This window comes from Balaenoptera musculus, chromosome 3, assembly GCF_009873245.2.
Source record: "Balaenoptera musculus isolate JJ_BM4_2016_0621 chromosome 3, mBalMus1.pri.v3, whole genome shotgun sequence".
Lineage (NCBI taxonomy): Eukaryota > Metazoa > Chordata > Mammalia > Artiodactyla > Balaenopteridae > Balaenoptera > Balaenoptera musculus.
In genome coordinates, this window is record NC_045787.1 from 6,246,471 (window position 1) to 6,274,011 (window position 27,541).

The window sequence follows — 27,541 nt, forward strand, 5'->3', positions numbered from 1 at the left end:
GGGGGGTGGGAGGGAGGCCCAAGAGGGAAGGGATAGATGTATACTTATAGCTGATTCATTTCATTGTACAGCAGAAACTAACACCACATTGTAAAGCAACTATACCCCCAATTTAAAAAGAAAAAAGAAAGAACATTGTGTTCAGGCAAAGAACACCAAAACACCGATATTCGGGGGCCATTTAGCATCAGAAAAGCCCCAATCGCTTTAGGAAAAAACACAACCATCAAGAATACATTGAAACAGACCAGCATATTCTGTCTAAGAATCAACTTTATAAAAACATCCCTTAAAATAGCTATTATTTTTCCTTAATTTTCAATTACAGGTAAGTTTTGTTGTCTGAAAAAAATCACTTGGCTCCAACAGCTCATGGCACTGAATACCAGTCACTGAAGGAATGAGAGTAGGAACCAGGAAAGTGAAGGGCATGATGTTAGAGGAATCTGCTTACTCAAGAGAAGCTTCTTGGTGGGCAGAGCAGGAAGGCGGGAGGCTGTGCACCTGTGCCCCGCCAGGTGTAATGCTTTGTTTCTCACCCCAAGGGAGAACGACGGAGCCCCCAGCACCTCTTCAGACCTCGACCCACCCTCGATGGAGCCAAGATGAGGGCTTCTGTCCGCATGACCCGGTACCTGGAGTCCTGGGGGGCGGCCAAGCCCTTTGCACACCTGCATCACAGAGACAGCATGACCACAGAGAACGGCAAGATCAGCACCACGGTATGCCCTCCCCATGCCCTTAGCGCTGGGCGAAAGCTAGTTCCCCAAAAGGCATCTCCTGCCAAAGTAACTTTTGTCTGTAATGAGGCAAGCTTACCATCTCCGACTTCTCAGATTGGCATTCTCAGATATTCCTTACAGATATCAGGTTATCAATGAGCACCAATCCCGCATTGCTAAGGGTTTTAACCTAGAGTGATTTTGCATTATAACTTTATTACCCAAGACTGTTACTTACAACTGACAGTAGCAACTGAATACAACTGAACTCTTTTTTTAAATCCAGGTTTGTGTTTTGCTTCTGCTATTATGAAGTACAATAGAAAGCCCGAGCATCTTAATAAGAGAACAAATGAAGGCATGATGTCCTTGGAATTTGAGTGGCATCATTAAAACTGTCTCTTCATCACCCAGAGATTCAGGCTGTGTCAGAAGCAATGTACATTCTATTGTTGGAGATCTTTATTTACATCATCCTTACTTCCAACAGAGAATAAAGTCCCAATGCTCCTTACAACAGGGACATTCTCAATAAGATAGCTGAAGTGCAGATAGACAATAGAAAAACTCGTAAGAGGAGAGAAAAGTAAAGACAGTTGAGCACTTAGAATAATCCCAGTGGTACAGTTAGATTTTAAAACAATCTCTGAGTAAAATTTCATGCAGAATGGCATTAATTGTATTAGGGATGCATTTGAGGTAAAGAAAGAAAATGGGATGTTACATAATTCTTATTAGCTGACGAGAAAAAGAAACATACCAGGCTGTCAGGTAAAAGTGGACATTTCACAAGCACACACCCAAGCCCAAAAGGCAGGGGCTCAGCATTCTTGTTTTTGTCTCAGTTACATCTCTTTTCTCAACTTCCTTTCTTCTTTTTCAACTGAAAAATAAATGATCTGACAGAAGATCATGATCCATCAGGCAGTCAACAAGGGAGACCACCAGGGCAAGTCCTAGAGGAGTTTGCATTCTGTTGGAAAGAGAGAGACCCTAAGTAGGACTCAAATGAACAAACAAGATCACTCCAGGTGCTGCTCAGGGCCATGATGGAGAGAAAATGGGAGTATCGTCTTTGGGAGTGAATGGTGTGGCTACTCTGGATGGGGCGGCTCGGGACATCTCAGAGAAGGGGAGAAGTCGGTGGCAAATCAAATTCTGTGGCCCTGAGATGGAAATGAACTGGCATCTTTGAGGGCAGAGAGGAGGCTGGTGTGGCTGTAGCGTCATCAGCAATAAGCAAGGGGAGGTCATCAGGGTGAGAGGCTCTAAGTGATCATGTATCATTTATTCTGATTGTGATGGGAAGTCGTTAGAGGGTCTTACGCAAGGGGAGGGCATAGCATAATTAATGCTCTGGGTAATGGAGCAAGAATGCAGTGTTCCGAGGGAGGAGGATGGTGCCCTCTTATGCTAAGATTTTAGTAGTGGAAACAGTGAGAAGCAAACTCAGGTTATAATTTGAAAGTGGAACATATAAGACTTGGTGATGGAGTGGATATGTGTGAAAAGGAGGATCAAGGATGAATCCACACTCTTTTGGCTGCACCCCTAGAGGAATGATGATCCCATGAACTGAGAGGACAAATACTTGGGGAAAGTCAGGGGATTTCAGATGGAAAAATCCAGGTCTTGCTAATGGACATCTTCAAATCAGTATGCCTTTTAGACACCGAAGTGCAGCTAGGAAGTTGGCAGTTGGGTGTGCGAGTCTGGAACTCAGGGAAGAGGTCCCAGTTGGGGATGTGGCTGTGAGAAGCATCAGGTTTTAGATGATATTTGAAGCCATGGAGCTGGATGATATCATAAGAAGAGAAAAGATCCAAGGAGGCAGGACTGGGGCAACTGGAACCTTCCAGCAACTAGACCCTGTTAGAGGAAAGGTACCCTAAGACCCTAGGATCTAGTAGTCAGGGAAAGTCGATGCTTCTATCACTCTTATGAAAAAAGTTGGATAATTTCATCTCAACACTGCATTTATTATTAGTATTAATGGCTAATATCTCTCATCGAGATTTGTTATAAACCAAGAGTTGGTTGGTCGGTCGGTCGGTCGGTTGGTTGGCTGGTTGGTTGGTTTTCAAGAAATAAGAATCAGATCTAAATATGAAAACATAATTTTCTGTGCTGTTTCATATGTGTACCTGTGAAAATAAGGCCTCACTTTTCTGGGTGTGTGATTGATGTTGCTGTGGTTGCTAATTTCTTATCAGTCTTTATTGTCTCGGGACTTAAGAGCAACTGTCTGCCTTACTATCTCAGCAAAACACTGAAGGAAAGATTTCAGCCTGACTTTAATCTGTTATTATGTGTTAGTGAAGATGCCTCTTTCAAGAGAGTTGTAACTGGCTAGAGATTTGAACTTCAGGAAATTGTGTATAAAAATCAGAGGGCCTCTGGAACAAACTCACTTTTCTTGACCAGCTGGCCTCCAGTCACAGAGATGGAGCCTAGAGACTGCCTTAGTAGAGACAGAGGACATCTGAGGCTTTGGTTATTAGCACATGAAGCCCATAGGACTGTGCCCCTTACTCAGTTTCAGAAAGATCCCATTGCCATTCTTATTAATACATCCCAGGGTTGAACAGTTGTCATTGCCAAAAGTTATTTCTTTTATCTAATCCCCTATGCAGAACTTCATTGACTCTTGATTTAACGTTGATAGAGCTGGTAAATAATGCATTATTCTACTTTATATAATAAAACTTGGAGTTCAGTTATTTTTTTAAGACTCACCTTTCCCTAGGCTGAATATATTTCCTGATCTAACCTTGGAGATCAAAGCAACAAAGAACAGTTTATTTGGAGCCACTTTGTCCCAAGTTTTATTTTAATTATTTTATTTTATTTAAATGTATGAAAGTGAATCTTGTGGTTTTTTAAGTCTATTATTGAACATTTGGCAGTGGAGACCCCCACTGATTAACTCTGACCAATGTCTCTCTCTCTCATTGACCTTTTTTAGGAACTACCAGCACTCATATGTAGATTTCTTCTTTTTGATCAGTGATTCTCGCTTTCACACACTTAACCAATAGTCCCATTTCTTAACAGCCCAGTCAGTGATAAGGATTGACTATAGATTTTATGATCATGTTTGTGTTTTAAAGCATTTTTAAAATTTTTGTCTGATGTCAAACTACATTTTCACATCATTTGTCTACAGTAACTTTAATAACAGTCCTCTGCAGGCATCGTTTGAAATCATATCTGCAAATATCAGGATGGAAATTTTAAAAATTCAGACCACAATCCTGACACTTCCAACATCCAGAGTTTATAGATTACAACAACATTAGAAATATAAACTGAATTTTTAATCATGTTTCACATTTATAATTAAGCTCTTTTTCTCCCCATGGGTAGTTATTTGTTACCTAAATGATATTTTCCATGATAGAAGAAGAAATATACATCATTATCACTGCAAGGTTCTTAAAGTATGTTTTTGGCAACTAACACTCTTTTTTTTAATAGGATGTACCAATGGGTCAGCATAATTTTCAAAGTCGCACCTTAAGGTATAGTATATGTGTATACATTCCGCTTTCTAATTTTTTAAAGGCTTAATTGTTTTTTATTTATTCCTGAAAGTAATTATCATCAATTATAGTAATTTTGAAGTCTACTTCTTCAAAAAAAAAGAGCAGCTACTTGTGAAAACCCCTACTAAATTGCTTTCAGCTTCTAAAAATAGGATTATTGGTGTCGTTTTATTAGAGTTAAAAGAGGGAAAAGGAAAACACTGCCTAGTAAACACTTTAGAACTTTAAATTGTTTTCTTAAAATGATTCTTCTTCATATTAATTTGTAGTAAAAAATTGAACTTTCTTAAAATGAGTAACTTACTTAAAATGATGTTTCTGGGGTTGAATCCTAGAAATAAAAGCAAGGTAAGTCCAGCCTTTTTTTTTGGATGGAAGGCCCTTTACAGACCATGTAGTCTACCATTTTACAGATGGCAACACTGAGGACCAGAGAGGCTCAATCACTTGAAGGCAAGGATGAGGCAAGGAGAGGCCAGGGACTCCTTGCCCCCAGTCCATGAGCTGCTGCAGGTCAAGAAGGTCATCCGAGGCTGGCCTAGAGAGTGGCAGGGGGCAGGGGGAGGGGAAACCACCAGCTCTGGGGCCACACCCATCACCCTCACCCTCCTCCCAGTCAGGACAGCAGCAACATCTCCCTGCAAGAAATGAAACGCTCATCTCCTCCAAGAACCACCTCCAGGGCTCATCAGCCTTTCTATAGTGAAAAGAAGTGCAGCCCACCCTGCTCAAAAAAAGAAAACTCGCTTCCACAAAGGCCTGCAGGTCCCTTTGTCATCTTCACAAGATCACAGACAGACACTAACCCTTTTCCTTGTCTGTGTTCCTCTAGCTTTGGGGCTCAGAGTCTTACTTTTGCATTGGTTTGGGAGCTAAGTACTTCTTATTGAAGATGTTAGGATAATTAATGAAAGGCCCAAAACTTGAGTCAGCTTTTCTTTCCCCACAGAGACGTGAGTTTATTCCTGTAGAAAACTCATTGCCTGAAAGTAGTTAGATCATTCCCTGCCAGATCTTTAGGGCACACTATTTCAGATCCCTCTATGTTACTTTATTTTTGTTGTAATGAGCTCTAATTTGTATTTTGTGTAAAATTTGAAATTTTAACATTGACATATAACACTTAGAGCCCTATGTTATAAGGAAAATTGGGTTCTTGGGCTTTTGAAGTGTTATTTTTTAAGTGGCAAATGCCAAATTAAAGAGAGATTAAGGTAATTTAAGAAATATTTTGGGCCCGTCACATATCTTGAGAAGGCTTGACTCTTCAGGCCAATAAGAGACTAGCACATCTGCAAACAACTGTCTACAGAATTTCATGGACATCCTTTCGCCTTATATGTGCTATGTCCTCTTATCTGTCTAGTGGGGAATACCTCGTGCGGTGCCAGTATGATGTGGGCAGTGTCTTTGGGGATGACCACTGTCTGAAAGACAGTGATGAGAAGCTGTCATTTTTATCTGCACCAGGCACATGGGGAACCTAATTTCATCCCTACAGGGTTACTCCAAGGTAGATGCAATTGCCATTATCATTTTAGGAGGGAAGAAACCAAGGTGCTGGGTTAGGAGATGACCAGAGTCACGTGACTGTGGAGGCGAGGCCGTGGTCATGCCCAGGGTCTATGACCCCAAAACCTGTGTTCGTAGCTGCTCTCCTGTCCTGCCTGCCCCCCTAAGAGCTTCTTCCACATCTACTCCACTTTCCTCCGTGGTGGTTGATCTTTGGTGGCCCCAAGCCTCCCAGAGAGAGCTCGGCTTTCAAATCAGCCTCACCTGGGACTTCCTCTGTACGTCCTGCCTATGTAACATGGCCAAGGTCCTAAAACCTCTCTGAGCCCACAGCCTGGCAGTGAGTGGGCGTCACGGGGCAGTGAAGCATCATCTGAGATAAAGCAGGACCTCTTCCACACCTCCTTAGATATAGCAGCCCAGGCCTGGGGCTGGGACAGGTCGGGGAAGGAGCTCAGGAGAGAGAATGGAGAGGAATTGGAAAGAGGGGTTGGGGACACTGAGTACTGGGGAAGCCAACGGTAGGGCAGGAACGAGGACAGGAAGGTCAAAAATGCTGAAACGTTGAAAATCTGAGGAACAAAGCCCTGCTTGGTGAATTAAGAACTCCTCGTGGGGAGGTGATCAGCCCCAAGGGTATCCTATCACTTCTGTAGCGGAGGTCACAAAACTGTGGAGACAAGGAAACTGTCTACATGTTAAGAGCTGTTAGCCAGAAAATTAGTGAATGCAAAGGATGCATGATAACATGCATTTATTGGCTACTTCATGTGCCACATTTACTGCGTTGAGCACCGCACAGGCATTATCTAAGCTAATCCTAAAACAGACTCACGACGACAGTGCCATTGTTAGCACCCTGGACATATGATGGAAGGGTTAAATTTTCTTGTGAGCTCAAGGCATCTACACTGTTCCTTCTCACACTTGGAGACACTTTTTGAAAGAGAAAGCCACCAAACTGAAGTCAGGAATCCCAACGCTTGGCATAGGGCTGATAAAAAGAAAAAGAAGAGTCTAAAATGAAGGTAGCACCTCAGCCATAAATGGGAATGAGCCATCCTAGATGATTGCTGAGATGCCATGCTTTTTTTAAAAGAAGGATCAAAATTAATTTGCCTTCCAATTTAGCTTGGAATTTGGCATGCCAAAACCTCTTAATTCCATTGGCTTGGTGTCTATAGGTGGATCACTTAATATCGTTCTGTTTTTGAACAAAAACTGCCCTTAGCCTGTTTACAGAAAGCAGGACCTGAAAGTGTGAATCCACAAACAATGATATAATGTAGGTAGATTACCCATCCATCTCATTAATGATAATTCCATGAGATTTAATTACAGATAAATATGATATTGCACACTGAATACTATTCTTATCTATATAGAGAGGCAGTTCTAAACTCAGAAAAGTATTATTTTTATTCTAGAGTAGGAGGTCTATTCAGTGAGTAATTTAACCAACCACAAGACAAAGGCTTGTGCTCACTCCCATGGGACTAGGTGACTAGGACACCCAGACTCAGGTGCAGGCTCGTTCAGGCCAGTTTGGGAAGGGCCAGATGTGCTTATACTCTTTGCAGTAGATGTTTAACTTTTAAAAACAGGTATTATTTTGATTTTCTCCTTTACATCATTCTCATGCTAATTGTCAAATGAACCTTGGAGAACTCATTCTTATCTTGGCACAATTTATTTGCAAAACATTTTATATTATGACTGCAGATTATTTACTTCCAAGATCAAGTGAGCGGTCTGCACATATAAGTGGGGTTTTCTGTGAATAGTGCTTTCCGAAACTGAGGAACATTTAAATACATGCAATGAAGCTTTGACGTGTCTCAAGTAAGACTTTAGTTCTGAAAATTCTTGAAAATTGACCAAGGAAAACATAAAACAGGAATGATTATTTTGTCAACCACACCAGATTTTTACAAGGGAATTTCCAAAGCCAGTATGTTCTGTCATAAAATAAAGTTTATAAAGGCAACAATTCAAGGGCTAGTGCATCTCTTGGGACAGAAATTTCTTTTATCTCAGACACCAAGGCCATATCTTTCAGTGTTGCTTTTTAATTTCATTCTGAGTAGTAAGGCAACATTTTACTGCACCAAAAACTCTAGCCAATTCATTCAATCCACAGAGTGGCTATATGTTAATAGAGAAAAGGCTGCACATAGACTGTTTCCTTTTTTAAAAAAATTCAGTGAACAGAATCAGACAGAGGTTTTGGCATCATAGACGCACAGGCTTACTGTTTAGTTTAGTAATAATATTCTTACCCAAAATATTTCCTCCTTCATGTAGAACCAAGTCACAAAAGAAAAGATTTGAAGAGGAATTAAATGAAAGGATGATTCAAGCAATTGATGGAATCAATGCACAAAAGTGAGTACTTTTAAATTATCATTCCTCTCTTATTTCAATCCTATTATTTGAAAACAATGACATATTTTCCAAAAGAATTTCCCCCCAAACTCTGTCATACTTATCATGACAAAGCCAAGTTTTCTGAGACGGTTCATTCATTTCACCTCAAGCGTCCTTAATAATAGCTTTTGTTAGTAGTATTTCATCTTTTAAAAAGTTTTTAACTCTGCCTAATCCTCCCCAAGTAAATTACTGATAAACAACATGATACATAATTATAGAGAGAAAATTAGAGCATAGTGTGTTCAGTAGCATATTTTTTAAAGATCAATAGATTCCACATGGGAAAATCATTAAGTTGTAACGTGTGACACTATTCAAGATGCATACATCCCCCCACCCCGAAAAATCAGAGAATGTGGAGGTACCTGTGTTCTAAATCCTGGAAGAGGGTCTTGAGCATTAGAATCTGAATTCATGGAGGCAGCAGGAGGAAGACCAATTGTTTGGAGGCCAAAATATCATTCAGTCTATAAAGCCAAGAATTGCTATTGTAGTTTTAAATGGTCCAGAAAGGCAGGAGACAAGATTTAAAGAAGGTGGTGGCTTTCATGGCTTGCACAGAATGATTACATTCACCGGCCTTGGAATTCTCCTTAGGTGTGTGTGCCATGGCTGACCTCATGAAAGGCAGGAGGTAAACAACTCAGTGTGTTTCCTGGTACTCATTAGATGCTCCATAAATGTTTATTGAATTAAACTGCTGTGAAAACCTTAGTAGATCCAAATGAAAAAGTTTTATGCGAAAGTTTTCATCTTTATGGAAACCTATTGAATTTTTATCATGAAAGTTGACTCGTGGAAAGTGTAAATGATTTTCACCTGGAACTGTGCCTCCAAAATTAAGTTACACAGCTTTGCAAAATGCCTACCTCTTCTACACTGTGCCTTGCAAGTGTGCATTTCAGAATACTTACAGGACTTATGAAGGAATCGCATGAGTGTATGTATGTATGTAGGTGGTGTGTGTATGTGTGGAGTTCCATACATATACAATAAAGTCTCTAGGGCTGGCTAGAGCTGCAATTCAGATAGGCCAGCACATTGAATGCACACCTGCCTAATCCCCGTTGTATACCCCAAATAGATAAAACCTTCCACCTGCCATAGATCACTCAGGGCACATCAGCAGTGCCGAGATAGGTGCTCTGCTTTGCCTGATACCAGGATCCAAGTGAAAAATAGTCTCAACTCTGCCCTGATTGAAGCCTCAACACCTCACAACTGAGCAACAATGATTACCTGTAATGTACTGGCAGCTTAAACCCAGGGAAGTCTGATTTCACACAATGTAGATTCATTCAACCGGAGGAAATAGCAGTTACTACTCTGTAACCCACTGGAATAAAATACAGCAGAAGAGAGAAGAAATCTTGTTCCTTGACGAAGTTTAGCCAATTACGATGATAATAGTAATAATAAAAAACGAATGTATAAAATCAGCCTCAGCATGTCTTCATGCAGGACGCCTACCTTGTTAAACTACTTTTATGCCCACTTTTTAGAACGTTCCTACTAAAGGAATCATTAGAAAGTACAATCATTGGCTTTGCTTTATTTTTGTCAAGGTTGTTTGTGAATTGTCTGTCAGTATGGTATCATTTTGTACTCAAATACATGTTTGGTTACCACCTTTGTGTTTTAACGTAGTTTTATGCTAAAGTCGTGGTTAACGTTGGTGTAACCGCTTATGCTGTAATTTTCCCAACACATTTCAGAAATCAAGTGGAAGAAAATGTCATGCTGTACTCAAAAATCAAAAGGGGAATTTTTAAAATGGAAGCTATTATGCACCTATTTTTTTAATTAGCTTCACTCCCATTCTGTTATGCCCTACTCATTAACTTCTCTTGTTCTTCGATAAGATGTTCTTCTGATCTTATTTGATTTTCCCCTTGAGGATTCAGTAGGGACTCCAGGCTTGATGTACCATTCAGTCGTTTTCTGCTATTGACATAAAACAGTGATTTATATGCAGATTTTCATGTATTCATTCCTTTACTCATTTAGCGAGCATTGGTTAAAGGGTGAGCAATGTCATTTGCTCAGCATCAGACATGCATACCAAGACCCCAGGCCTGGTGTTACCCCTCAAAGCCCTGAGTGAGGGGAAGAAAGATCGCTGCACAAATGCCCTACGGTTGTGACAGGTGAAGAGGAGCAGGACAGCACAGACGAAAAGTCTCAAGTTTTCTGGAGGAGGTGACACCTGGGCCAAACCTTGAAGGAAACTAAGAGGGAGAGAGGGAAACCGTCATGGTGTGACAACAGGACGCACCAGAGTCAGAGGTGTGCTTACCAGCCTTTAGCACAGTCAGGACACAGGACGCCCCTGCAGGAGGCTCTCAGGGTAAAGAGGCTTGAGTGGGAAGTTGGATGCCCTGAGAAGCAACTTGGAGTCCGCCTGACGGGGGTGGGGCGTGAGCACTCTGAATGGTTCTAACCAATGACTGTGTGATCACCTCCATCCTGCTGGTGTGCAGAGGATTCCTTAAGACAGGAGGACCCTAAAGTGAATGCTGCAGAGCCAAACCAGAGATGGCCAGGTCCCCGTGAGGACGGAGCTCAGGGCAGAGGTTTTGACTTAGTCTGGGTGGGTGATGTCAGCTGAAAAACAATGCACAACCTGAGAGTTGTGAATTAAGTTTTACTGGGGGTAAAGTGAGGACTGTAGGCCAGGAGACAGCCTCTCAGGTAGCTCTGAGCAACTGTCCGAAGAGGTGGGGAGGAGGTCAGTGTATACGTGATCTTGGTGAAGGGGGGCACGTGCAACCCAGCACATGTTGAGGCAGAAGGTTGCTCCTAGTCACGAGGAGCAGACGTGCCCATTAATGATTTTAGTGCTTTTCTAGATGTGAGAAGAGGCAAGAAATTGGGCTCATAAAATCTCCTGGAAATATCTTAACTATCTGAAGGCCTTTTCTGCCAGTTTTCCCAGAGCACAGAGTGCCTCATTCATGATCTCCACCCTGAACCCCTTTGAAGGTGTGTTGAAGGTCAGCGACAGCAGAGGCCAGTGACAAAGTCCTTGTAGAGGCAGGTGACAAGTGGCAGTTTTTAGTTGGCAGCGAGGTGAGAGGGAAGAAAGTGTGTACCAGAGGTCTGCCCCGAGGAGGATTACCAGAAGCTTCTCCCCTCGGGAGGTGCAGAGCCGGGAAGGGGAAGCCCTGTGGGTGGACGGACCAGGCCATCCCCTCCACGGCAGTATTCTTCTCTTGAGGAGCTGGGCGCTCCTGTAAGATTCATCTCAATAGAGGGGTGTGCTGTACAGTTAATATTCAGAATGAGATTGCCATGTCAGGTTCTTCCAGATTGGTTTAAAAAAAAAAACAAAACAGTAGGAAAGAAGTAATGTGAAAAGTTCAAAAGGGGACAAACAGGGGCTTCTGGGGTGCAGGAAAGGAGCTGGTGAGTTAATGAAGGACACGGGACCCAGGTTTAATTATGTCTGAGTGGGGTGATGTTCATGTATGGGTGGATGACCGGCCGACCCCAGGGCTGGGGAAGGGTCAGGCTTCCACACCGAGAGACCACCTATCCAGCATCATTTATTTCAGCTGCAGGTCCATGGACCACCTTTCCCAAATGCCACAGGTCACCCAGGGCCTTAGTGCACAACTGAGGCCACTTGGACCTTTGGATTCAAGGCTGCATAGATAGGTGGTGTGTTAGTCAGCTGGGACTGCCGTACAAAATGCCACGGGCTGAGTGGCTTATACAACAAAAATTTATTTTCTCACAGCTCTGAAGGCTAGAAATCCGAGTCAGGGTGCCAGCATGGTTGGTTTCAGGTGAGAACTCTCTCCTTGACTTGCAAAAGGCAGTCCCCTTGCTGTGTGCTCCTGTGGCCTTTCCTCTGGGCTACGCAGAAAAAGAGAAAGAGCGAGCTCTCTGGTGTCACTTCTCATAAGTTCACTCATTCTCTTGAGTCAGGTCCCCACCCTTAGGACTTCATTCAACTCTAATTACTTCCTTGGAGGCCCCATCTCCAGATACGCACACTGCAGGTTAGGCCTTCAATGTATGAAGTGGGAGATACGAACAGTCAGTCCATAACGCAAGGAAAGTGGTCTTCTCTCTATTTTAACATCCCCTTTGTGATAACATTCCAGAATAATTCTGCATGAGGATGTGGATGTACTTTGCCTCTCAGCTCAAGTCAAGATCTTGTTTAGAATTTCCTTTATTGGCCTCAGCCTAGCACAAAAACAACTTAGTATAAATTAATAATCATTCTTTTGTGTAGCGCAGGGGCGGGGTTGACTTTCTTCGTGCCAGAGACCACTTGAGTCAGGAACAGTTTCAGGAGACCAGGAATATTACACACGTTCTCCATTCTTGTCTCTGTCTGTAGTTCCAATTCCCCAAAATATTTGACCTTATTTTCCCACACAAGTCTTTCTGACTCCAAATATCCAAATGACATTTATAAATCTCTGAGTTTCCTATGAATCAGTAATGGGAACTGAGGCCACCTCAGAGAACCCACAGAGACGTGAGGTCTGTGGGGAGGATGTGCTCTCCTTAACTCTGAGGACAAAAGAGGAGGAATTGGGCCCATCACTTATGGCTTCAAGGAAGAAGCCTTTGGCCAAACCTGACCTGCTGTGGGAAAAGGAAGGCACAGGGTAGGTGTGGGTCCGGTAGTCTCACCATAAATATCTTTGCTGCAAGGGAATTCACCTCAGGACTAATTGGCATAAGACAGTTTTGCCATAAAAGATAAAATAAAGAAAATAAAAGAGAAACATTGAAATGGACATCTTGAAACATTAGCAACAAAATTTTTAAAGATTCGATTGCAAAAAATAAAAATGCAAAAAATACTTAGATGCACTTAAAATGCGTGTAGATACATGGTTATAGTTGTATTTGGGTGTATCTTAGAGAAAGCAATGCTACTTTCTTTCTCAAGGCCGATCACTAAGGATTCAGGATCTAATGTCAGACATACATTCTTTACGATATAAAAAAATCTTCTCTAAGCCTCTGCAGATTCCCCTGGGAGTAAAATGAACAGAGGAGGGGCTCAGCTATTTCTCATCAACATGTGTAACGTATATCACTGGTGACACATATCCAGACTATACTGAAATGTCCCAGCACATGCCCAGTCCCTATATTGCACCAAATCATCTAAGCCAAATTCTGTGCCAAATACCACAATTCTGTCTATTTCATGATCTTCACTATCAAATGGCAAAAAAATTCACCATGTCCATCGACAGATGAATGGATAAAGAAGATGTGGCACATATATGCAATGGAATATTACTCAGCCATAAAAAGAAACGAAATTGAGTTATTTGTAGTGAGGTGGATGGACCTAGAGTCTGTCATACAGAGTGAAGTAAGTCAGAAAGAGAAAAACAAATACCGTATGCTAACGCATATATATGGAACCTAAAAAAAAAAAAAAAAATGGTTCTGAAGAACCTAGTGGCAGGACAGGAATAAAGATGCAGACGTAGAGAATGGACTTGGGGACACTGGGAGGGGGAAGGGTAAGCTGGGACGAAGTGAGAGAGTGGCGTGGACTTATATATACACTACCAAATGTAAAACAGATAGCTAGTGGGAAGCAGCTGCATAGCACAGGGAGATCAGCTCGGTGCTTTGTGACCACCTAGAGGAGTGAGATAGGGAGGGTGGGAGGGAGACGCAAGAGGGAGGAGATATGGGGATATATGTATATGTGTAGCTGATTCACTTTGTTATAAAGCAGAAACTAACACACCATTGTAAAGCAATTATACTCCAATAAAGATGTTAAAAAAATAAATAAAATAAATTTTAAAATTTTTAAAAAGAAATGTATACTCATCAAGAATTATACAACCATTTCTTTTTGGGGAGGATAGGACCTGGATTCTCCTTTTGTCTCCAGCTTCTACTACTGCATGATAAATTTGGTAGAGACGGCAGGAGAGAACAAGCTGTTGTATCTAGATCAGCCAAAGAGCCAATGATTAATGCTCTCGACGACTGTTGTCAATTACTAGCCGCCTTTTATATATTTGCCATAGCTTGGTAAACTGTTGGTTTTAGTGGGTGGGAGAGATGACTGCTCACTGAAGGATGTGCAAAGATTGATATATTATCATTTTCTAGTGTAATGAATCCAAAACTGTGAATCAACAGCTATTTTATCTATTATGGCAAAACGGCCTTATGGCTAATTAGTTGTACAGCAACTCTGCTTGCAGCCAAGACTCTTATGAGCAAATACCTTGAACCAGCATTGGAATTCAGTCATTTCCCCAAGCATCCGTCCAGGGATCAAGTCTTATGAACCTGTGTTAGGTGTTGGGGACACAAAGAAAGGCAGACTTTGTCTTGAGTGCTTCCTGTCTACCTGCAGGACAGACAGGTAACTAAAACCTAGAAACATGGCGGCCCCACTAACCAATGAGGAACTGGTTTTATCTCCACTTTATAAATTTTGCTCGTATTTTATTTCCAAGCTTATATTATCCAGGAGCATTTTTTAAATAGAAATTTCATCCGTAATAAAGAAAAAAACTGTTTAATAAGTTACTGGCATACATTATTCATAGGATATCCATAATGAAAACACAGTTCTAAAAAATGAGTATAGTTAAAATTTATCTTACATTTTATTTTCTGCTCCTTCTAATATTAACCAACGTTTGATTCCTCCAACTAGTGCCATAAAACAGAACAATAACCTATCTCTGCTGCTGGGGCAGTCATAATATCAAAAAAAAAAATTATTTTCCTGATACCTAAAGCTTATAACCTTGAATCCAAAAGTATTTTTAAAGTTCTCACTTTTAATGGCAATCATTCTAGAATACATGACTGACTTCTGGGCCACAGTTGAAATTGCGCTGTCTGTGGTTTAGTCTCCTGGGAAACTCAAGTTCATCGTGGTGCGTGTGCTGTGAGCATCTTCACAACTGTCCAGATGTTCCAGGCACACGGCTGTCCAGGTAGCCCTGGAGATGTTCCTCCTCAAATGTGCCGGTCTCCTGGGTTAACTGGGTCAACCCTGATGTGAAACCTCAGTGTACGTTTCGACCTGAGTCTGAAATGAGGAGGTGACTGTCCCTGTTGATGATGGGATAACGTGCGACAGTTCACTTGGTCTTTATTCCTGGATCGTCAAAGGCCTTCCCCATTTGCCTTTATCTCCCAAATATGTTGCAGGTAGTCAAAATCCAGAGAGATATGACCAATGGGTTGGAAAAGTACTATATTTAGGAATTCTTGGGAATTGATCATTGTTTTCACAGGTATAACATTTTATCTCTAGAAGTATATATATATATATATATATATATATATATATATATATATATATATATACTCTCTCTGCCTATATACAGATATATAAGTATAGATATAAATGTAGATGTAGATATGTAGTTATATACACTTGGAAATATATGCATAAATATGCAGGTATTTATGCATAAATACTACACGCATATACATATGCAATTCAGGTAATTATATATTTTAATTATAAAAGTCTTTATTTTTAAAAACTCAGAAAGTAGAAATAAAAATTCCTCAGTGTAATGACTTAACCTAGATGGTAATTTATTTTGTTCGTATTTATTTCTAGGTATTTTTCTTGATGCATAGATTTCAATTTTTTCTTACATTTCTGTACTCTTGACTATAAGAATGTGTTATCTCTCTGTTTGCTTAGCTTTATTTCATAAACTGTGTGTTTATTTTATTGCAAAATGTGTGACCGTACCGGGCATCATATGCCCAGCTTGCTGGATCATACACCCAGGGTGGCCGTTCAACCTGCGATTATACACAATGTTCTAGTGAAGAAGGGTTTTGTCTTTAAGGTCTTTCTCTATCTCAACTGCTTTCCCAAAACAGATTTCTGGAAGTCAATCAATGTGTGAGAATGTTACTTCCATATGCCTTTTATTTTTCAACGTCTGAGAGATATATATGTATTATGTATGTGTGTGTTTATGTTGGCATCGACGTACTATGTTAGTGGTCTGACCTGATTGCTTCTTATATTAGTATTTGTACCCATTTTTTGAAATCTGTATTCAAGCATGACTTTTTTTTTTTACTTTATAGAAATGAAAAACATGACAATGACAGTATTTTTAGTAAGTGTGAAAGGAGTAAAATCTTCTTGCCTGTATCTGGAAGCCACTCTAAGTATTTCTGACGCTCTGTGACGTGTTGCTTGCTATAAGCTGAGAAAAATGGTGCTTCTCCCTGAACCACATCCTTTAGGAGATGAAAGTACCACATGGTTTCAGTAAGACATCAGGGAATAAATTTATTGACGTACTTGAGTCCTTTTGATGACTTATCTCCCTAATTATTTAAGTTGGATAACTTGAGTTTCAATTTGGTTTGACAGTTGGTTTGTAATATAGAATTTTCAAGGCGGGCAATGTGTGAATAAGCATATTATATTTGCATATCCTGTTAACAAACCTAGATTCCATGTTTGGCATTATGAAGAAAGAAGAACGCAAGTCATTTTTAAAAAATAGTTCCAGGTGTTTGGTTGGAGGTTTGGTTTTATGATGTGTCTATCCTTTTGGTTTCCAGGCAGTGGCTCAAGTCTGAAGACATTCAGAGAATCTCATTGCTTTTCTACAATAAAATACTAGAAAAAGAAGTAAGCTATATTTTTCTTCAAAATCGATCGTTTTTTCCAAAATATTCGTTTTTTTAAAATTCCATCATGAAATTGTATTCATAGCATTTTACATGCAACATTTAAACTGCCTCTAACCATAGCCGATTTCTTTCTAGCTTTTCCTTTGGTTCTTCCAGGCATATATTGTTTTACCACATTTCTGGTTACCAGGTTTCTGTCTTTGGCGAGTCACCTCTTTCAACACTCCTGTTAGTAAATGATGTCTGTGTGATGTGGAGCTAAGGGAAAGGGAAGAAGTTAATATCTTGCTTTCTCAGTGAGAAATTTTCTTAGAAAAGTTTTTAAAAGAAAGCAAAATCCTTTCTGACAAATTTACAGGGTCTTTACACAAATTATTTTAACTTTTTGATAAAAATATGAGATTTACATTCAACCCCTGTTTGGGAGAATTAGAAACTTTTAAGTTTTGTTGCATCTAAATACTTTCACATTTTAACTCCTAAAGTAGAGCTATTTCAGGCACGAATAAATAACCAGACATTTAATTTGTACATGTCAAGCTTAACCAGGATTTGCTAAAATGAATTAAGTAATTACTGCAGAAAGGACAAGTGTTCTAGGTTGGCCTTATTCATTTGCCTTTTTTTTCGTGTTGATCTAGAAAAAGAGAAGGTTAGAGGTAATTTGCACCATCTAACCGTATAATTATAGTCTTAGTTTGAACAAAAGCTACTATGTTAATGGCAACAGTCACAGCACAGGTATTAAAACTCTGTTGAGAAAATCCAGTTCATTGTTTTATGGATATTGAATGGACGTAGAAAATATCAAAATTCTTTCCAAAACTCATCAAGGTTGGATTTTACAATTACACCAAAGCTTTCTTTTGTACTAGTTAGTGATCAAGAAGATCAATTTTCTGTCTCTAAGTTAGAGACTTTGACTGCAGAGAGTTTACCAAATTGATGTTTGATACAATTTATTATTATTATTATTGAACAACTTAGACACTAATGACTACTTACTGTTTAAATGTTAAATTATTTCCTTCCTGATAGAAGTCCTTTTCCTTGATTAATACCACAAGGAAATTCCAAGTCATGTCTCTGCACAAAGCACAGAAAATAAGGACATAACTGAGTGCATAAAATATAATCACATTTCAGCAATTACGCTAGCAGAGCTTCTTCATCAGCATTGTAAATTATCCTGGCTATGAAGTCACAAAAGTCACCAAAGAAATATTCTAGTAAACAGAAAATGATCATTATTAAAACATGCTGCTTTTGCTGACGTTCCCCATGCGTACATATTTGCAGAGGCCGACTCTGAGGCAGACTTTAGGCAGTATTGAGATTTAAGCTCACTTTTTGTCCTCCTATGCCCAACCTGCTCTTCGGGCCAGCAGGAGGGGTAAAAGGCAGCAAGACATAGAGGAAGAGAAACCAGACCACCCAGAGGTCCATCATCTGCACCAAAATCCCAGAGGCTAAACCCGAGAAATACATACCTAACTTCCCACAACTTGGGACACAGTTTGTGCAGATACACTCATGCGACCTGCCAGCATTGTCAGGAGGCTTCAATAGCATTGCCACAAAACCTTTATTTCCTTTAATGTTATCATAGAACCCTTTTTTGAGAGGCAATAGTGCCTCGTGGTTGGAAGCCTGGGTTCGGGAGCCAGTCCGGCGAGGTGAAGATTCTGGTTGCACCAGGTGCTGTGTGTTTCTAAGAATGTTAATCAGTTGTTCTGGTCCAAAGTTTTTTTCATCCAAAACTAGAGACAGCAGTAGTCCCTGCCTCACGCAGTTGTTGTGAGGATTAAATGAGTTAGTCCGCAGAAAGCCTTGAGAGTGCCCGGCACACCATCACCAGAGTCAAGGGGACATGTGGCAGACTGTTACCATCATGAGTGCAGGGTTGGCCGGCTTTTCCTGCATAAGCCAAGAAGGGCAGCCCCAGGCGGGAAGCTACACTGGTCAGTTTATGGCAAGCCGTATGAAACTGCTGATTATGCTGGGCAAGTAGAAAGAGTCCAACAGCCAGACCCGGACAGGCAAACAGAGGTTCGTAGAGGACAGAGCCTGCTGGTCTTCTGTCTTATAATTTCGCTCACCACCTCTCAATAATAAAATAAAATGCTAAAACAAATAAATAAAACGAGAATATTGCAGTTCCTCAGTACTCTTCAAAAGTAAAATATGGCTATGTGAAAAGTCAGTTGCTTTCCGCAAGCGATCTCGGACCTCAGACCCACAAGGGAAGCAGGACACCTGCACACTTCGTGGGTCCATTCAGTTCACTCACTCGTCTTTCTGGCCAGGTGCTCTGTCTCCTTGCTGGAGGGATTCGATTGCCTCTCCATGGGTTTCTGAACAGGTCGACTCACAAAAGTCATGGTCTTTGAAGTCACACTTTCACAGCTCATTTGGAGGGAGGGAGCTCTCGTTGCCAGAGGGGAACAGCCATTGTCCTTAGGTTGTTTTTTTCCACAGTCTGCAGGTGACGAGTGTGATGTATGAACCAGGTACACTTAGATGTACCTGCTGGATGACTGTTTCAGCCCTTCTCTCAGACAACTTGTCATTCCTGGTTTCTTTTCTCGCCTTAGTACCGAGCCACTGCACTGCCAGCCTTCAAGTATTACGTGACCTGCGCTTGCCTCATATTCTTCTGCATCTTCATCGTGCAGATCCTGGTCTTACCCAAGTAAGTACATACGGTTCTACGTTGTGATTCTCACTGGGTGTGTATTTCTGCTGGACTCAGTTATACTAAGGGTCACGAGAGGATGCACAGTTTCCAACGGAGCGCTTATGTAACACGGGCGGGCGGCAGGCAGGGTGGGGAGAGGACGGCGGGCAGGGGAGGTGATTTCAGGCTCTGTGAAGTTAAGTGGTCCCCGTGTCTTACTCAGTTTTAGTAATTTTGAATTTTCCAAGTGGACATGTTGATTGACCTTCTAGGGATTTTTAAAAAAATAAATTTAACCATTTTACTTTGATTTCCATATTATTCTGATGCTCATGTCTAAGAAATGTAACCCAACAAGTTTACCCAGAAAGAGCAAAATCACCAGATGTTGTTTCTAATAAACAAACAACATTATTATGTATTGAAAGGGCAAAACCTGCTCTGGGCTTACTTTGCCCACCCATCCATTCTGATTTCGTGTTCTTCTCCCTGAAGCCCACCCTCTCCGCCATCTCTGAGTGTTATGAGCCCCTCTCCAGCTCGCCCCTCCCAGGAGAGACCTGGATACAGAGAACTGGGTAACCAGATTTCACACTTTCACATTTTTCCTCCTACTGGTGAAAACCCAATCACTCCATGATTCCTAGGTAGACGTTCTCTTACACCTTATTAAGGAGTGGAATGTAAGTCAACTGACTCTCTTTAAAGAAACTGATTCTTCCTCATCATACAGTCTAAAAGAAAATGCTTGTCCTTCTTCTAATAATTGGGGATAAGAAACAAATTTAAGAAAAATTTTCTTTCCACCCATCATTACCTCTTTTGTAAAGGCCACAGCGACCATTTTCAATCTAGTTGGAGTTAGTTGTATTATTGCATTTAACTTCAGCGGTGCAGCCAGCGTTTGTGGGCAACCTGAATTGCTGAGGCTGGGTTCCAGTTTGTCTCATGAAGATGCTGAGCAAACTAGAAAGAAATGGTCTGCCTTTCCCTCCATACCCCAAAGGATGTTCTTCTGGACAACTAGCCAATACCAAGGCATTTAAAGATTAATAACAAGTGATGGTATTATTCACACATGTGCAATCCCAAAGCTATCTGCCCCCCTTTTAGAAGAGGTTCCCACTGGCCATGCCTTTCCTCCCCTTTCCCCCCATAAATGAGCATTGAAATACATTTGCCAAATGAGTTCTCCCTCTAGACTTACACAGTCTTCAGTGAACTTTGCCAAGGTCAACCTGTCAGTTTTCCAATGAAAAAAAAAAAATGTTAACAATTAAGCTTCTTCTAAGTTCCAGGCCTCTGCCACATGGTGCAGGAGAGAAACAGCTGTTCCTGCACAGACAAGGCTTATTGAATAGTAAAGCCGAAGGGCATGTAAAAAGTGATGTAGTTGAAACAAGTGTTACCAAGGGGAATGAGCCCTTATTTATACTCTAAAGTAGAGACATTCATTCATTTTTCTACATCTTCCTATTGGATGAGTATTTTCATATTTTCTACATCACAATTAAGACAGGGTTTATCACCTACTGTTTGGGAGGGGAGAAAGTGACCAGAGTGTTATAAAAGACGATGCCAAAGAAGACAAAAGGACTTCTGGGGACCAGGAAAAACATTCCATGGAATTACACTTTAAAAAAAAATCAAGTTGGTGTCTTTTCTGTCTTCGCTTTTATTTTTTTGTCTCTTTTCTGTTGTGTTGTTTTACGGGAACCCATCGAAGTTCATTCCCTCAGGCATCATTAGCAATTATTGTGTTTCTCTTGAGCAATGAGTTGGATTTTGAGCATGAGTGTTGTGAAATAGGTACGGGTCACATTTCCCTTTCTGTGTTGGCAGTTAGAAGGCGCAGAGTAAGGTCTGCGGACGCCTTTCATGGAGACTTTAGACCTGCACTTTCTATACCGGCCTCACAGTATAGTGTAGTATAGTATAGTATAGTATAGTATAGTATAGTATAGTATAGTATAGTATAGTCTTTTTCCTTCATTTTTCTTTCACGTTAATGTCCTAATTTTTCTTTTTTTCTTTTTAAAAATTCTTGCTCTGAAATATTTCAAAGATACAGAAAAGTACAGAGCATAATATAATAAATATGCATTTGCACACAATCCAGATGTCACAAATGTTGAGCCTGTGTCATACTGACTATATATAAGTTTCTGTGCTCTTGGGGACATTATTGGTTGGGTATGCTTCCTGTAAACAGTATCTATTATTACGGGGTTTTTTTGTTTATTCAATCTGATATCTTTTTGTATATTAATGTGACTTTATTCCATTTGTATTTTGATTCTTTTATTGATGCGTGTGGACCCACTTCTACGCTCTTATTTTATGTTTCATTTACTTTGCTTTTCTTTGGTTTTCCCCATGCCCCAAATCTCCCATCTTCTTAACCTCTAAAGGATTGATCAAGTTTTCTTTATTCTTATTTTTCCTTTACTTGCTCTATATATATAGAGCAGGGGGGATAGAAGGGGGATCCTATATATTTTCTTTCAATGATTACCATTGAAATTTTAACACATATTCTTAATTTAATAAATTATAAAGTTAATCATTATGTCTCTTCTATGTAATTATTTCTTAGGATTTTAGTTCCAGATGGTAATTACAGTCAATATTTATTAACACTTACATTCTTTATCATTTTATTTGTTCATCAGTGCTTTGTAAAAATTATTTCTTCCTACAAGTTTATTCTCCTTCTTGATGATGTGTATCATTAGTATCTGTGAGTAGCAATAGCTCCTTTTTTTGTTTATATGAAAATATCTTTAGCTGCTTTATTTCAGTTTGCCCTTGAATAATAGTTTGGGTGTAAAATTCTTATTTTCCCTTAGTATTTTGATGATATTATTACATTGAATTTCAGCTTCTGTTGTTGCTAAGGAAATGTCTTCTGTCAATCCCATTACATTCCTTTGTACGTAATCGGTCTTTCCTATTTGTATGCTTTTCAGCTTTTTATTTTTTGGTGGGGGGGGCCCCGGATTTTTACTATATTGTTTCTAGATATGCACTTGTTCTTATTTCCCTACGTGACTAGTTGTGATTTTTGTTCAGTCTGAGGATTCTTGTCTTTGCTTAGTTCTTAGCAATTGACTGCCTGTTTCACCTCACATATTGCTTCTCTCTTTTCTCTGTCCTTTCCTCCTAGAACTCTTATTAATTGTACATTGTGCTGTTCATTCTGTGCTCCAGGTCCTGTAATTTTTCCTCAAAGTTTCCACCTCTTTAATTCTTTGTGCTGCATTCTGGTGAATTCCTCATCCACAATGAGTTTATAATTTCAAAGATCACTTTTTCATATCTAAGAAGTCTACTCTTTATCTGAGTTTTTCTTATAATTCTCTATTTTGCCTATGCTTTTTATTTTTTTCCATTTATTTTCAGATTTCAAACATGTTGTATGAAAATATCACTTGTTTCCTTCTGTTATTTATGGTTCATAAGTGCATGAATTCTGTTATTTACTTTCACTATTGTCTCTTTCGTGGTCATGTGTCTCCTTGTGTTATCTGTAATTTCAACTGAGTTCATCAACGCAAGAGTTTAGGTCCATGGTGATCTCATGTGTTCTGAGTTCTGAAGGCATCACTATGATATAATTTTCACTGTATCTCTGCCACCTCTGGGGTTCACCAATTCAAGCCACAGTATTTTTTAAAAATACTTAAGTCATGTGAGTTTGATTAGCCCCTTAACGTGGATCAGGATTGGGGATCTCAGTTGTCAAAGATTATTCCTTTTCCACTTATGACCCTACATAGATACTTGGCATCCCTGAAAATTACTAGGCTGTTGGGCATAGTTTTTATGTTTCCTGTTTCCTGATAGGACAGCCCTTTATGCCTTCTGACTTTATTCAAGAGCTCAGTTCTCGTTTTCCATTGAGAAAGTCCTGTGAGCATCACCAACCTTGTACTGACATTAAATCTCACATTCACTCCATGGCATGTATCAGCCCCTAGTCCCTCCCGGGCCATTTAGCATCAGTGCCTCTTGGCATTCTGCTTTGAATACCCTCTTGTGTGTCTAGTGTGTTCTCTTCCTTGCTCTGAGTGCATCCATTTAAAAATAATAATTCTGTTATATTTTATGAAGCATGTTTATTGAGATAATGGTGCTTCTCACTTTTTCTAGTATGCCCTCGCTTGTTTTTAAATATGCTGAATTACAGATTTATTTTGTTTGTTCTTTTGGTAAACTGCTTCATGTTTTAGGGGGGGTGGCGGGGAAGGAGAGAAGTGATTAAATGAGTGAGTAAATGAATAAGTAGTGAGTGAATGAATAACTAAGGAGGAACTTATGACCTTGAAAGGACCAGAAAGGGGAAGTGTTTCCCTGAAAGGGGGCCTTACATCGTCCCTTTTGGGCCCATAATTTTCAAATCTGGCTCTAGTCTCAGGATTTGAGCAGATGTAATTAAATTATTAGTTGGCTCCTCTTTTTGGAGTTGTTCTCTCACTTCTGTCAGCCTTGTACTATAACTTTATCAGAAATGTGAGCTACCTTCAAAGACCAGAAATGAGCAAGCATGAATCTTTACATTTTTTAGTAGTTTCATTCATATTGTCTGCCAAACTAAATAGATTATGTTAAACCATTCATGGCAATAATTAAAATAAGAATGATTTTTTTCTAATAAAGTTCAGTGAGATATCATATGTTTCATTACCCAAGCAAAATTAAGAATAATAACATTTTCCTTAAGGAAAATTAATAGCAAATTACAATATTAAATGTCTTAGAACTATTATTTCCACTGAGATTCTTTAATACGCATTCTATTACTCATGTTAATAATCAATGCTCATTAATGATTTAATAATCATTTCAAAAGAGTTGCTTTTATTTTGTTATCTTCAAAAAGGGAAAAAAAATAGAAGAAAGTTTAATGGTAGAATCGTTCACGTCCATTGAAAGAAGGCTTGGTTTTCTAAACAGAAATGATGGAGAACAACTTTTGTGAAGGCAGTTTGCTTTGGTGGGCAACCAAATTGGTTGGCCCCCATATTGGATACCATGAAGGTAATTTGCTCCCTGCGTACCTTGATGCAGTGGATGTGAATCTTTGGGCAAAGCAAAAAAATAAAGAAGGAAGAGAAGAGACGGGAAAGGAAGAGAAGGGAAGGGAAGCAAAAAATGAAGCAAGATAATTCTCACTGTCCAAGATAAATGAGCCAGGTACCTTTTACTGAGATGAACAATATTCAACTCTGGATTCAGGTCATCTGAAAGTAAGGAAATGCCTCACAGTTAGTAGCTTGAATATAAGTTAGAAGTTTTGTTCCTTCCCCATAATCAAAGGCCCGAGGTCCCTCAGATTCCTTGGGAGCCCTGGGTCCCTCCAGCACATAGCTCTGCTTTCCCTCGAGTTTGGTCCTCATCTTCATTTCTAAGATGGCAGCACCCACATTCTGAGCAACAAGACGGAGGAACAGACCCAGAAGCAGAGGACAAAAGCATTTATAACTGCCGTCTCTGCGGACACCTCCAAGAAACTACCTCATGATACTTTGGTCTATAACTCAAGACTGAGATCTTAGTCCCATGTGCAAACCTAGCTGCAAGGGAGGCTGGAATGTGCAGCCTTTAGTCTGTGTAACAGGGTGCCCATCTGAAAATTCTATTATCAGGAAAAGATGGATTTCATGAAAACCAGTAATCTCTCCAGGAATGAAAGGTGATTTTAGTTGTGGTTACCTATATGTCACTGATACAGTAAGATTTGAAGGACAATACAATAAAAAGGGAGCTGAATGTGTTTTTACTCAATGAAACAGGCCATTATACTTTTGCTTTGTATCTGGGCAATATTCTGAGCATTTGTAATAAAAATAGAAATTCATAAGAGAAATTTATACATACATTCTGTCCATCATTTGTGGAATCACTTCTACAGCTGTTTATCAAGCTACCATATACCAAGCATAGTTCGAGATGCTGGGAAAGCAGCAGTAAGTAACCCCCCAAAAGTCCTTTCTCTCCTACAGCTTACATTCTATTAGGAGGCACAACACTAATGTAATAAACAAATACATATTAATTCAGTTGTAATAAGCTTTAAGAAAAATTAAAAGAGTAGGCTACTATAGAGTGAGGGAAGGTGGTAATTCAGATGAGGGCTGTCAGGGAAGGCGTCACTGATTGAGTGATATTGAAGAGAAGTCTGAATGAATTGAAATGAGAATTACGTGGATATCTGGCAGAAGAACATTCTAAATGATGGAAGTCACAGGTGTGTTCAAGGACCAGCAAGGAGGCAGGATGGCAGGAGCAGAGTGAGCCCTGAGAGAGTATGGAGATGGGGTCACAGGAGCAGTGAGACGGGCAGGTCGTGGTGACCTTCACAGGCTACTGGAGAACTTTGGATTGAATGCTGAGTGTGATGAGAAGCCCTGGAAGGTTCTCAGCTGAGGACATGCTGTTGCTGTGCTTGGGGTATTGTTCTTGCTGTTCCGGAAGAGGGAGAGGGTGGGAATAGGAAGACCAAGGAAGATGATGGTTTGCAGTTGAGTAGCAGTGGAGGTGTAAAAAGTGATCAAATTCTGAGATGTGTTATGAAGAGTGATGAGGAAAGTCTTGCTATTAGATTGGAGATGAAGAATAAGAGAAAGCTAAGTCCTGTGGGGGTTTTTTGTTTTCTGTTTTTGGCCTGAGCAAATGGAAAAATTGGGCAGCCATTTAGAGAGGGAGACTCCAGGGGAAGGAACAAGTCAGAGAGGAGCATGGAATGAAAGGCTCAGCTCTGAGCATCAGAGGCATGTGTGTGCATATTAAGTGTCCAGGTGGTGGGGCTTCATGGTGGGGAGGGGAGGGTGTATGTGAGCCGGCGGTTCATGGAAGGAGTCAGGGCTGGAGTCATAATTTGGAAGAATCAGCGCATAGGTAGTATTTATATCCCTGGGAGGTGATGAGCTCACCTAAGGAGTGAGTGTAGAAAGAGAACGCCGCGGACCTTCGGAAAATTCAGGTCTTCAGCCCTTATTGTTGGCATGGAGTGGAAGCTCTTAACTCTGCCAAATGTAACTCCTTTTCCCTTTCCAGCCTCACAGGACTTTCAAGTGGGCGGAACATCTCAAAGCTGCTAAGTCCTATTATCGGAGAAAGGCTGCAATAATCTGTAATGGTGACGAATATTTAAATGCCTTTTCTCCTTTTCATTCTTTGATTCTTTCTTTTAACAAAGAACCTTTCATTTTGAGGTTCTATCACCTATCACTTAAAGAGGGGGGGATTTTTATTATTTCATGCTAATGTATAGTTAAAGAAAAGTTTTTTTCCCTTTGGTTCTTATTATCCTTGCTAAATACCATGTAACAGACGTGAACAGAGCTTCTATGAGAGAATCCGCATCATTCTCAGGGGGAGCAAGCTGAGGGCACAGAGGGAGAAGGGATATGAAAGTCATCACATTAAACAGAATTCCAGAGAAAGACACCGTTATTTGCCCATAGAAATGGTTTTGTAATTAATATAACTCTTAGACTTTGGGGGAAGGATGTATCTCTCTGCCGAATTTTTCCTGTCAGCAAAAGTGCATCCTCATCTCCATCAGGACCACCTGTAAGCAATAAACTAACTGGCAAAAAACCAAAAGGAACAAAGACCTTGTCTCAAATCAGCCTTTTCCATATACCGTAACAATACACTGGATTAAAGTGCCCAAGTCAAAAATTATCACTAAGAAGTGTAATTTTTCTTGCCTCCTGACAGGGGAGAGTCAAGTTTGCTTTTCAGTGAGTATATAAATCAATTATGCCTGTTTGTTTAAAATAAAAAAAAAAAAAGCTTTGCAACCAGAATGTTAATTAAAATTGATTGCATTACACAAACAACTTGGTATGCTTAATGAGCCTGAACACGCTTTTGATAGAACAGGCAGGATAAATGGTTATATTTAAGAGCTTTTGACCAACCATGACTTTGCCTTAGGGTAGTTCTTGTTCTCTGGGGTGAAAGTTACATTCAACCAGACAAGAATGTCAATGTCTGGACTGGAGCACTGGACA

General features: G+C 40.1%; 1 protein-coding gene across 4 annotated transcripts in view; it reads left to right on the forward strand.

Annotated features, from left to right (window-relative positions):
- Positions 1-27,541, forward strand: part of ADCY2 (adenylate cyclase 2) — a 434,119-nt gene that overhangs the window by 315,146 nt on the left and 91,432 nt on the right. For all 4 annotated transcript variants that reach the window (XM_036848640.1, XM_036848639.1, XM_036848641.1 and 1 more), the window contains exons 10-14: positions 546-722; positions 4,200-4,243; positions 8,084-8,164; positions 16,769-16,838; positions 19,435-19,532. In XM_036848640.1, coding sequence (XP_036704535.1) covers positions 546-722; positions 4,200-4,243; positions 8,084-8,164; positions 16,769-16,838; positions 19,435-19,532 — 470 coding nt within the window. The remainder of the gene's footprint in view (positions 1-545; positions 723-4,199; positions 4,244-8,083; positions 8,165-16,768; positions 16,839-19,434; positions 19,533-27,541) is intronic.